The sequence below is a fragment of the Callithrix jacchus genome, chromosome 20 (genome assembly GCF_049354715.1).
Source record: "Callithrix jacchus isolate 240 chromosome 20, calJac240_pri, whole genome shotgun sequence".
Lineage (NCBI taxonomy): Eukaryota > Metazoa > Chordata > Mammalia > Primates > Cebidae > Callithrix > Callithrix jacchus.
In genome coordinates this window covers 42,146,637-42,159,128 of record NC_133521.1, presented here as the reverse complement: position 1 = coordinate 42,159,128, position 12,492 = coordinate 42,146,637, and the positions used below count along the sequence as shown (strand labels likewise).

The window sequence follows — 12,492 nt, the reverse complement described above, 5'->3', positions numbered from 1 at the left end:
AAATAGCAGGGGTGTGGGAATGGTTATGTGTGTGAATAGCAGGGGTGTGGGAATGGTTATGTGTCTAAATAGGGGTGTGGGAATGGTTATGTGTGTGAATAGCAGGGGTGTGGGAATGGTTATGTGTGTGAATAGCAGGGGTGTGGGAATGGTTGTGTGTGTGAATAGCAGGGGTGTGGGAATGGTTGTGTGTGTGAATAGCAGGGGTGTGGGAATGGTTATGTGTGTAAATAGCAGGGGTGTGGGAATGGTTATGTGTGTAAATAGCAGGGGTGTGGGAATGGTTATGTGTGTAAATAGGGGTGTGGGAATGGTTATGTGTGTAAATAGCAGAGGTGTGGGAATGGTTATGTGTCTAAATAGGGGTGTGGGAATGGTTGTGTGTGTGAATAGCAGGCGGGTGTGGGAATGGTTATGTGTGTAAATAGCAGGTGGGTGTGGGAATGGTTATGTATGTAAATAGCAGGGGTGTGGGAATGGTTATGTGTCTAAATAGGGGTGTGGGAATGGTTGTGTGTGTGAATAGCAGGTGGGTGTGGGAATGGTTATGTGTGTAAATAACAGGCGGGTGTGGGAATGGTTATGTATGTAAATAGCAGGGGTGTGGGAATGGTTATGTGTCTAAATAGGGGTGTGGGAATGGTTGTGTGTGTGAATAGCAGGGGTGTGGGAATGGTTATGTGTCTAAATAGGGGTGTGGGAATGGTTGTGTGTGTGAATAGCAGGCGGGTGTGGGAATGGTTATGTGTGTAAATAGCAGGCGGGTGTGGGAATGGTTATGTATGTAAATAGCAGGGGTGTGGGAATGGTTATGTGTCTAAATAGGGGTGTGGGAATGGTTGTGTGTGTGAATAGCAGGCGGGTGTGGGAATGGTTATGTGTGTAAATAGCAGGCGGGTGTGGGAATGGTTATGTATGTAAATAGCAGGGGTGTGGGAATGGTTATGTGTCTAAATAGGGGTGTGGGAATGGTTGTGTGTGTGAATAGCAGGGGTGTGGGAATGGCTGTGTGAATAGCAGGCAGGTGTGGGAATGGTTATGTGTGTAAATAGGGTGTGGGAATGGTTATGTATGTAAATAGCAGGGGTGTGGGAATGGTTGTGTGTGTGAATAGCAGGGGTGTGGGAATGGTTATGTGTGTAAATAGCAGGGGTGTGGGAATGGTTATGTATGTAAATAGCAGGGGTGTGGGAATGGTTATGTGTGTAAATAGCAGGGGTGTGGGAATGGTTATGTGTGTAAATAGCAGGGGTGTGGGAATGGTTATGTGTGTGAATAGCAGGGGTGTGGGAATGGTTATGTGTGTAAATAGCAGGGGTGTGGGAATGGTTATGTGTGTAAATAGCAGGGGTGTGGGAATGGTTATGTGTGTAAATAGCAGGCAGGTGTGGGAATGGTTATGTGTGTAAATAGCAGGGGTGTGGGAATGGTTATGTGTGTAAATAGCAGGGGTGTGGGAATGGTTATGTGTGTAAATAGCAGGCGGGTGTGGGAATGGTTATGTATGTAAATAGCAGGGGTGTGGGAATGGTTATGTGTCTAAATAGGGCTGTGGGAATGGTTGTGTGTGTGAATAGCAGGGGTGTGGGAATGGCTGTGTGAATAGCAGGCAGGTGTGGGAATGGTTATGTGTGTAAATAGCAGGGGTGTGGGAATGGTTATGTGTGTAAATAGCAGGCGGGTGTGGGAATGGTTATGTATGTAAATAGGGGTGTGGGAATGGTTATGTATGTAAATAGGGGTGTGGGAATGGTTGTGTATGTAAATAGCAGGGGTGTGGGAATGGTTATGTATGTAAATAGGCGTGTGGGAACGGTTATGTATATAAATAGCAGGGGTGTGGGAATGGTTATGTATGTAAATAGGGGTGTGGGAATGGTTGTGTATGTAAATAGCAGGGTGTAGGAACGGTTATGTATGTAAATAGGGGTGTGGGAATGGTTATGTATGTAAATAGGGGTGTGGGAACGGTTATATATGTAAATAGAGGTGTGGGAACGGTTATGTATGTAAATAGGGGTGTGGGAACCGTTATGTATGTAAATAGGGGTGTGGGAATGTTATGTATGTAAATAGCAGGCGTGTGGGAACGGTTATGTATGTAAATAGCAGGGTGTGGGAACGGTTATGTATGTAAATAGCAGGCGTGTGGGAACGGTTATGTATGTAAATAGGGGTGTGGGAACGGTTATGTATGTAAATAGCAAGGGTGTGGGAACGGTTATGTATGTAAATAGGGGTGTGGGAACGGTTATGTATGTAAATAGGGGTGTGGGAACGGTTATGTATGTAAATAGGGGTGTGGGAACGGTTATGTATGTAAATAGGGGTGTGGGAACGGTTATGTATGTAAATAGGGGTGTGGGAATGTTGTGTATGTAAACAGGCTGCTGTCATTTCAAAGTCTAAGTTGTCTAGCTTTAGTTCTCAGGGCTCTAGGAAGAGCACAGCTTAATTGTCAGTGATTTCCAATTGGAACAATGAGTGGGGAAAGGAAGAGAAAGAAGGAAAAAAATGGAATGTTATTTTAAAGACTTACAGCCAGGAAAAAATTTTAGGATTCAGTCTTGATCTGTCGCCCAGGCTGGAGTGCAGTGGCCTGATCTCAGCTCACTGCAACTTCTGCCTTCCAGGTTGAAGAGATTCTCCTGCCTCAGCCTCCCAGGTAGCTGGGACCACAGGCATGCACCACCATGCCCAGCTAATTTTTACATATTTAGTAGAGATGGGGTTTCATCACGTTGGCCAGGCTAGTCTCGGACTCCTGGCCTCAGGTGATCCTCCCACCTCAGCCTCACAAAGTGCTGGAATTCCAGGTGTGCGCCACCGTGCCTGACCGACCATAAGTTATCTTTATACAAACCTTATGACTTACACAAAACATTGATGACAGGCTTGAACTTCCTGTTTTATCCTTCACATTTCACTTTCTTAAATAAACAGTCATGTTATTTGAGGACAGAAGAATTTACCATACAGGATTCTTTCCCATATAAAATGATTTTCCTTTTAACTTTTCTTACCAAGAATACCTCTTTGTAGAACTGTAAGAACTGTAACTTCAGCTTCCTTTACATCTCTTACTTACTGATTCCTTTCACCTTGTTTCATAAATAACCTTTGAATTAGATTAAAATTATTTTTCTTTAAGAAGACTTTTTTTTTTTTTTGAGACAGAGTTTCACTCCTGTTACCCAGGTTGGAGTGCAGTAGTGAGATCTAGGCTCACTGCAACCTCTGTCTCCCAGGTTCAAGCAGTTCAGCCCCCTGAGTAGCTGGGACTACAGGTGCATGCCACCATGCCCAGCTAATTTTTGTATTTTTAGTAGAGGTGGGGTTTTGCCATGTTGGCCAGGCTGGCCTCGAACTCCTGATCTCAGGTGCTCTACCTGCCTTGGCCTCCCAAAGTGCTGGGATTACAGGTGTGAGCCACTGCACCTGGCCAAGAACACATCTTTTAGGAAAAAATTTTTGAATAATTTCTTTAAAAAATTTAGAAATGATCAACATTAACGAATATTATTTTATTCGATGTAAGTTTAGACTCTATGTGACAAGTTTGTTTACAAGCATTCACTCCATTTACCTGATTTTTAAAAATAGTTTACCTAGAGTACTTATGAAAATGATGATAGTCATCATTTACGGTTATTTCCCTGTTAACCATTTTGTTTTATGTTACCTCCCAAGGAGATGACCTGTTAAGGATTTTTATAGCCTATAAATTTCAGTTGTTTGTCTAAGTAAGAACCATTAAGAACATTTATTTAAGGCTAAAAAACGGTGCATGCTTTGTTTTGCCGATAAGTTAGGATTTAGCTATTTTTATTAAACCAACAATATTAAATGCCTTATTTATTAAAAAATTACACAGAGATAATTCTTTTGGGCTTCATTTATAGCTTTATAACCTTCATGCCAAATTCTGACATATTCTAATGTCTAGCAAGGTAAGTCTAAAATGCTTGACCAACAAATGTAAACAATAATATATACTGGCTGTTCTAAAGACATTTCTTATTTTATTTTACCAATAATTTAAAAACCAACTTATTAAGATTCACTGAAATTATGGCCGGGTGTGGTGGGTTGTGCCTGTAATCCCAATGCTTTGAGAAGCTGAGGCAGGTGGATCACCTGAGGCCAGGAGTTCGAGACCAGCCTGGCCAACATGGTGAAACCCTGTCTCTATTAAAACTACAAAAATTAGCTGGGTATGGTGGCACACACTTGTAATCCCAGCTACGCAGGAGGCTGAGGCAGGGGAATTGCTTGAACATGAGAGGTGGCAGTTGCACTGAACCGAGACCGTGCCATTGTACTCCAGTCTGGGCAACAAGAATGACACTTGCTTTCAAAAAAAAGATTCACTGAAGTCATGTGAACTTGAAAAGGCATTTGGGCTTAAAGTTTCTATTTTTCTGATAAAGTATTTAAGTGTTTTTCCCTTTTTCTTTAAGCCAATTAATTAGAGCACATTGTATATACCACATATAAATGTATTAGATACACAGATAGAAGTAGATCTTATGTATTTACAAGGACCCCTTGTATTTTTTTTCTATTTGAAACTTCCAGTGTCTTGATAACCTGCTTCATGATTCCAGGCAGTTGACAGCTAGATAGCCCTAAATTTGCACATTACAGGAGGAACTCAGGTGAAAGTCGGATAGTGAAATTTACATCCAAAGCAGAGAAAGACCGTATGTGTCAGTGTGTTAGAAGGATACTTAAAATGGATGCCAAACCATTTTATAGAAATCTACCATAGGCTTTTATAAGGAGATCAATTTTATTTAGATAGGTGGTTTTCAATTTAGTCTCTGTCTTTTAACTGGGCCTTGGAACTCTGGGAGGAGCCCACATTGAATCCTGGGTCTCATCAAAGGACTGGGCCACGTGATGCATTTACAGTGCATTTTGTAATGAAGACATTTCTGTAAGTATTCAAGCTGCACCCTTTTTATCTGAAATGGGCAAGGTGCTGCTGTCCAGCTGCTCTCTGAGATGCAGCTGCACGGCAAGTGTGCGTGGACTCGGCGGTGTAGACTCCGTGTGTAGCGTGGCACCTGCTGTCTGCATTGCTGTGGCTGTGTAGTTAAGCTTTGAAACCAGAAAGGGTGAGCCCATGAACCTTCTTCTATCTAGTTTGTTGGTTTATTTAAAAATAAAAATAGTCCTTATTTTCCCAAAAGCAGTAATGAGGTCCCCACTTCAATTTCTTTTTCTTTTCTTTCTTTTTTTTTTGAGACAGAGCTTTGCTCTGTCGCCCAGGGTGGAGTGTAGTGATGTGATCGACAGCCTCCACCTCCCTGGGTCAAGCTATTCTCTTGAGTAGCTGGGACTGCAGGTGTGTGCCTCCACACCCGGCTAACTTTTTGTATTTTTAGTAGAGACGAGGTTTCATCATGTTGGCCAGGCTGGTCTTGAACTCCTGAGCTCAGGCAATCCATCTGCCTTGGCCTCCCAAAGTGTTAGGATTACTGGTGTGAGCCACTGCGCCTGGCCCCACCTTTCTTTTCTTTCTTTGTTTTTTTGTTTTGTTTTTGTTTTTGTTTTTGAGACAGAGTCTTACTCTGTTACCTAGGAAGGAGTGCAGTGGCACAATCTTGGCTCACTGCAATTTCCGCCTCCCGGGTTCAAGTGATTCTCCTGCCTTAGCCTCCTGAGTAGCTGGTATTACAGTTGCCCGCCACCACACCTGGCTAATATCAGTATATATTTAATTAATTAATTGATTAACATATATATATATATTTTAAGACACGGTCTCACTCTGTTGCCCAGGCTGGAGTACAGTGATCTCTGCTTACTGCAACTTCTACCTCCCAGGCTCAAACAATTCTCCCGCTTCAGCATCCCAAGTAGGTGGGATTACAGTTGCACACCACCACACCTGGCTAATTTTTGTACTTTTAGTAGGGATGGGTTCTCATGTTGGCCAGGCTAGTCGCAGTCTCCTGACCTCAAGCGATCCTCCCACCTTGGCCTCCCAAAGTTAATTTTTATATTTTTAGGAGAGACAGGCTTTCGAAAGCACATTGGCCAGGCTGGTCTTGAACTCCTGACCTCAAGTGATCTACCTGCCTTGGCCTCCTAAAGTGAACCACTGTGCCCAGCCCCCCATTTCCATTTCTGATTTCAATAATTTTTTCTTTTAGTCTAGCTAAAGGTTTTTTCAGATTTTTGTTGATCTTTTCAATGAACCAACTTTTGGTTTTATTAAGGAGTAGCCCAAGTAGTAATAACTATTTTAGACCAAAAGAAAAATCAGGTAACAGTACAAAAGCAAGCAGTTTAAGATCTGAGAGGAACTGGTCTGTTGATACTTTCCAGTTTCCATAAAGAAAAACAAATTTCTCTCAAAAAGAAGTCTGGGGCCGGGTGCAGTGACTCACACCTGTAAGCCTAGTACTTTGGGAAGTCGGGGTGGGTGGATCACCTGAGGCCAGGAGTTCGAGACCAGCCGGGCTAACATGGTGAAACCCCGTTTCTACTAAAAATAAAAAAATTAGCCGGGTGTGGTGGCACATGCCTGTAATCCCAGCTACTTGGGAGGCTGAGGCAAGATCATTGCTGGAACCTGGGAGGCGGAGGTTGCAGTGAGCTGAGATCACACGTTGCACTCCGGCTTGGGCAAGAACAAAACTCCATCTAAAAAGAGAAAAGAATAAAGGAGTCTGACGCCTTCTCTGTTTTCTTCAAGGAATGCCAGGCCGTTAGAAGTTATTTTAGGTGCTTCATACAGCGGGGGTGGCAAGAGGACTGAGAGACCTGCAGTCGTAAATGGAGAAGACAATTCATTTGACTGAGAGGGAAACAGATTTTTTTTTTTCTTTTCTCAAAAAACAAGACCCAAGGAGAGAAGAAAGCATTATGTCCCTTTAAGTATAAGTGCGCATACACATATCTTAGATCCTAGCTTTTAATTGGGCTGACTTTGACCTTTGAGCTCTTAAAGCCATCATTTTAAATCTGACTGTCGTATTTTACCGGGGACAAATGACTCATATTTCAAAAGTAACGCAGACGTCAAACCAGAAAGAATTTGATGTAAGAAGCAAACTCCGGCTGTTGTGAAAAAAGGGCAGAAAGCTGGCCACTGAGCAGCCGCCACGGGTCTGTCTGTTGGTGCTTGGCTAGCAAAGGTTATGGAAATAAAGTCCCTCAGGAAGTCATCGTCTTTTTTCCTTTTTGTAGCCTTGTTATTTCCTCTGTTTTTTCTTCCCAGCTGTGGGGATTTAGCCAATTCAGAGGCCTTTTTCCCCCGTCATTTGGAACTTTCCCTTGTATTCGCCCAAGTCAGGTAGAGTTGTTTAAACCAAATGGAGAAAAGACAGAAACGGCAAAAACAGAGACTGCAAATAAACAAAACAGCGAAAGAAACAGATGCTCACACAGTTTGTACAGTTTCTGAGTGCTGTAATGGTAAGGAGCAGGTAAGACCAGTTGCTTGTTAATCTTATGTTTTAGTTGTCAAGAATTTTTAAGACAAAGCCTCATTCAGCTACTTTCCTAGGAGTGGGGCCCAGGCTGGAGACTGCCCTCTGCCATCTGAGAAGCCGGAACATCTCCAACTCCCCTTCCCTGTTGGAAGCCAGCTCCAACTCCAGAAAGCAGTTGCCTGCCCTCTATCCTCATGGAAGACGAAAACTTGCCTTCCTCGTTGGAAGCAAGCAAAACTGCAGAAAAAAGTCGTACAGCGGAATACACCTTAGCTCTCAACCAAATTTGAGAAGATCAGGGATTTTCTGGAGGGGGAGCTCCTGGGCCTCAGCAAATCGCCCTGTTGGTTTGAGCAATGAAGACAGCAGGCGTCGTGGAGGTGTCCATCCTTGGCGAGCCCTAAATCCCTGTACCATTGGGCTGAAGTCAGAACTGCTGGATGAAGGCTTTGGAAAAACTTCTAGGCCAGCCGAGTGTATCATTAGAAAAATTAGTAGCGGCTGGGTGCAGTGGCTCACAACTGTAATCTCAGCACTTTGGGAGGCTGAGGCAGGTAAATCACAAGGTCAGGAGTTCAAGACCAGCCTGGCCAAGATGGTGAAAGCCCATCTCTACTGAAAATACAAAAAATAGCCGTGCGTGGTGGCTGGCGCCTATAATCCAAGCTACTTAGGCTAAGGCAGGAAATTGCTTGAACCCGGGAGGTGGAGGTTGCAGTGAGCCGAGATCGCGCCACTGCACTCCAGCCTGGGCGACAGAGGAAGACTCCATCTCAAAAATAAATAAATAAAAAAAATAAAACCCAGAAAAGAAAACCGAATAGCTACTTACATTGCATGACCTTTCCCCACACTGTGGCTCATCACAGTTGGCATTAAACTGCCCTTCTCCGTGGGCATGTGACATAGGTCTCAGGTTATGGTGAAACTGCTTTTAATGGTAAAATTGTGATTTTAAGTTTACAGAGGATCTGGTTGGCTCTGTGGTACACGTGCTAAGCCACAGACAGGAGCTGAGAGGCTGGACTGGGAAGGAAGCCCCAGGGCGCTCCCCACGGGTGCAGGTGCTGGCTGCTCAGCTGCTCTCTGAGATGAAGCTACAAGGCAAGTGTGGGTGGCTTCGGTGGCTTCGGCCTTTGCCGTGGGGTGGGACCCGCTGTCTCTGTTACTGTAGCTGCGTAGTAAAGCTTTGAAACCAGAAACCGTGAGCCCTCAAACCTCCTCGGTTTTCTAGTTTGTTGCCATATTTTAAAATAATCCTTATTTTCCCAAAAGCAGCAGTGATGTCCCCACTTCCATTACTGATTTGAATAATTTGTGTCTTGTCCCTTTCTCCTCTGAGTTTGGCTAAAAGTTTTTCATATATATATATATTTCTTTTTTCTTTTCTTTTTTTTTTTTTGAGACGGAGTTTTGCTGTTGTTACCCAGGCTGGAGTGCAATGGCACGATCTCGGCTCACCACAACCTCCACCTCCTGGGTTCAGGCAATTCTCCTGCCTCAGCCTCCTGAGTAGCTGGGACTACAGGCACGCGCCACCGTGCCCAGCTAATTTTTTGTATCTTTAGTAGAGGCGGGGTTTCACCATGTTGACCAGGATGGTCTCGATCTCTTGACCTCGTGGTCCACCTGCCTCGGCCTCCCAAAGTGCTGGGATTACAGGCGTGAGCCACCATCCCTAGCCAAGTTTTTCATATTTTTGTTGGTTCTTTTCGAGGAGCCAGTTTTTAGTTTCATTACTTTTTCTGTTGTCTTTCTAGTTTCTGGTTTGTTTGGCCCTAGCTTTGATTTTCTTCCTTCTGTTCGCTTTAAATTTGTTTGGTCTTTTTCTAGTTTAAGGTAGACTGTTAGGTTATTGATTTGAGATCTTCTTTTTCAAATAAGCATCTGCAGTTGCACATTTCCCTTTCAGCGCTGCCTCAGCTGCATGCCGTTAAGTTTTGGAAGGTTATATTTTTATTTTCATTGATCTCAATATTTTCTGTCATCCCTTAGGATTTTTTCCTTTGGCCTATTGGCTGTGTAAAAGTGTGTTATTTAAATTCTCCATGCCTGGGAATTCCTCAAATTGCCTTCTAGCAAATGATTTTTAATTTCATTTCATGATGTACGATTTCAGTCATTTGAAATGTCTTGATGCATCACTTATGGCCTCTAATATGGTCACTTCTGGGTAATGCTTAAAGCACATTTGAGAAGCATGTGTATTCTGCCGTTGGTGGGTGAGAAGCAGTGTATGTTTAAATTTACTTGGGATTTAAAAAAAATCCTTATGGCAAATCACTTTGCAAAGCAGACTGACTTTATAAATGTGTTACTCTTTTGTTTTAATGCCAGATTTTAAAGTACAGCTTGAAAATAGTTTATATTTCAGAAATTAATTCAGATGAGGTATTTGGAACTTGGAAGGAATTTTAAAAGTCAGTATCAGTAATTCGTCTATGGGTAGAGTGTTCGTCGGTCTAGTATGCTTTAAAGAAGAATAATGAAAATAGAAATTGAAGTTGTCATTGAAGTAGAGAAAGTTAATTCAGGTGATTAAAATTATCCTTAAGATTTCCAGCAGTATATAGGTAATGAAAAATGGCTCATGCCTGTAATCCCAGCACTTTGGGAGGCCGAGGCGGGTGGATCACGAGGTCAAGAGATCGAGACCATCCTGGTCAACATGGTGAAACCCCATCTCTACTAAAAATACAAAAAATTAGCTGGGCATGGTGGCGCGTGCCTGTAATCCCAGCTACTAAGGAGGCTGAGGCAGGAGAATTGCCTGAACCCAGGAGGCAGAGGTTGCAGTGAGCCGAGATCGCGCCATTGCACTCCAGCCTGGGTAACGAGTGAAACTCCGTCTCAAAAAAAAAAAAAGAAACTGATTGAAAAATCAATAGAAACAATAGGAGTTTCAAAATATCAGTTGGGAAGTGGTTTTACCTTTCCTGCTTAGTAAAATGGGCCTAGGTTAGACAAAAGGTGGTATCAGCTGAGATTCAGATTTCCCCTAGGTTGGGAATTCTGACAGCTATAAATGGAGACCTTGTGTCCTCAAGAGCTGAAAATGGAAAAGCTCCTCTGGTCCTTAGAATAACAACGTGGGGCAGGTTCTGGGCCTACCTCCATTTTACACCTGAGGAAACTGAGGCACGGAGAGGCGAAGACCTTGCCAAGGTCATGCCGTTCCTGAGCCTGGGTGTGCATCCAGGCTGTTGGGATCCTGGCTGTGTGCTCCTACGCTCTTACCCGTCACCCCTACTCTTAGTGAGCGAGGGATGGAAAATAGGCTCCAAAGAGCTGCATGATGAAGCGTGGTTAGTGGTGAATGAGACCTGTTCTTCCCAGATAAACTACAGGAGTCCCAGTGAGTGCCTGCCAGCCCCCTGACTGGCTGGGAACAGTGCGCTTCCAGTGGCCTCAGCAGGACAGATACCCGCTGATGAGTGGCCCCAGGGATAGCTCGGGTGTCCATTCCAGCCCCATTGCCAGGGCACTGCTCTCTCGAGGGCCTCTGAGATGCTGCTTGGAGAACAGAGAAAAATGCTGAAGTCAGATTGTTTAGATCAGTGCTGGCCAATGGATAAAGCAAGGCTTGTGTGAAATTTTCACTTTTCTAGAAACCACATTAAAAGAGTAAAAGAAACGGGAAAGGGAGTCTAATGCGTCCTAAATACAGTTTTGAAAGGTAATGAATTTTTAAACATGGAGATTACTTTAAATTCTTTTTTTCATACCAAGTCTTTGAAATCAGGTGACCCTTCTACACTTAGAGCACATCTCAATTCAAACGAGCCCCGTTTTCTGTGGTCAGTAGTTGTGCATGGCTCACGACTCCCACACTGGTCAGTGAGGGTTTAGATAGTAACTATACGGGAGCAGCCCCACTCATGCTGACTGTCCCCTTCCCCTAGATGGCGAGAGGCTTCTGGGGCCCCGGTGGCTGGACTGTGACTGTGACCGAGCTGTGATCGAGGACTGGGTGTTCAGGGTCCCCCACGTGGCCACATTTCTGAGTGTGGTCATTCGCAAGGGTCTTCTCGTCCTGAACTCATCCCTTGATCTGACTACCCTGATTCCCGAGCGTCAAGTGGACCAGGGCAGGCATTTTGAGAGCATCCTGGACGTCCTCTCTGTCGTGTACATCAATGCCCACCTGCCTCGGGAGCAGCAGCACCGCTGGCGCCTGCTCTTTGCATCCGAGCTCCACGGACACAGCTTCTCCCAGCTCTGTGGCCACATCACTCACCGGGGGCCCTGTGTGGCTGTCCTCGAGGACCATGACAAGCACGTGTTCGGTGGATTTGCCTCCTGCTCCTGGGAGGTTAAGCCTCAGTTTCAAGGTAAGACTTGGTGACCTGAACCTCTAGGGGTGGCTCAGCATGGGCAAAAGAGCTCTGGAGAAAGGGAGAGGGTGGGGCTGCTAAATAGAGTTCTCCCATCCTCTCCAAGTGTTTCTCTAGACACATTTGGGGCAATAGGAAAATGTGATGCTTCTTTGTGGTGGTTATGGCATCATAGTTCTTCAGGACAGGACTTGTGACTCCCAGTTTTCAGGTGAGAACACAGGCCCTGTTATTACACGGCACCAGGTCTTTAGGGGGCGGGAGAAGATGCCTTGTGGGGAAGGGTCCAGGAGATGCTGATTGGTTCAGATCGGACATTTTCTTTCCCTGGGCTTTCTGCCCTCGCCCCCAACCCCCACCCCTGCCCCTGCTCCCGCCCCAACTGGTGTTTGCTGGTTGGATTTTGGAAGCTTTCTGCATGATCTTGAATGCACTGGGTAAAAGGTTCTAAGTAAATTCTTCTTCCATCAAGGAAGGATACTCTGATGAAAATGGTTATTGAAAAACATTTACAAACATAGGCCAGGCGCAGTGGCTCACACCTGGAATCCTAGCATTTTGGGAGGCCATGGCTGAGGGACCACTCGAGCCCAGGAGTTTGAGACTAGCATGGGTAACATAGCGAGACCTCATCTCTGTCTTTAAAAAAAAATAAGATTGGGCGCCATGGCTCAAGCCTGTGATCACAGCACTTAGGGAGGGCAAGTCAGGTG

At 44.6% G+C, this 12,492-nt stretch overlaps 1 protein-coding gene across 10 annotated transcripts in view; it reads left to right on the top strand.

The window, feature by feature from the left end:
* The window catches only part of MEAK7 (MTOR associated protein MEAK7), a 33,725-nt gene that overhangs the window by 12,414 nt on the left and 8,819 nt on the right, over positions 1 to 12,492 (top strand). For all 10 annotated transcript variants that reach the window (XM_008986311.4, XM_078357886.1, XM_008986313.5 and 7 more), the window contains exons 4-5: positions 8,405 to 8,549; positions 11,348 to 11,776. In XM_008986311.4, the coding sequence (XP_008984559.3) occupies positions 8,405 to 8,549; positions 11,348 to 11,776 (574 nt within the window). The remainder of the gene's footprint in view (positions 1 to 8,404; positions 8,550 to 11,347; positions 11,777 to 12,492) is intronic.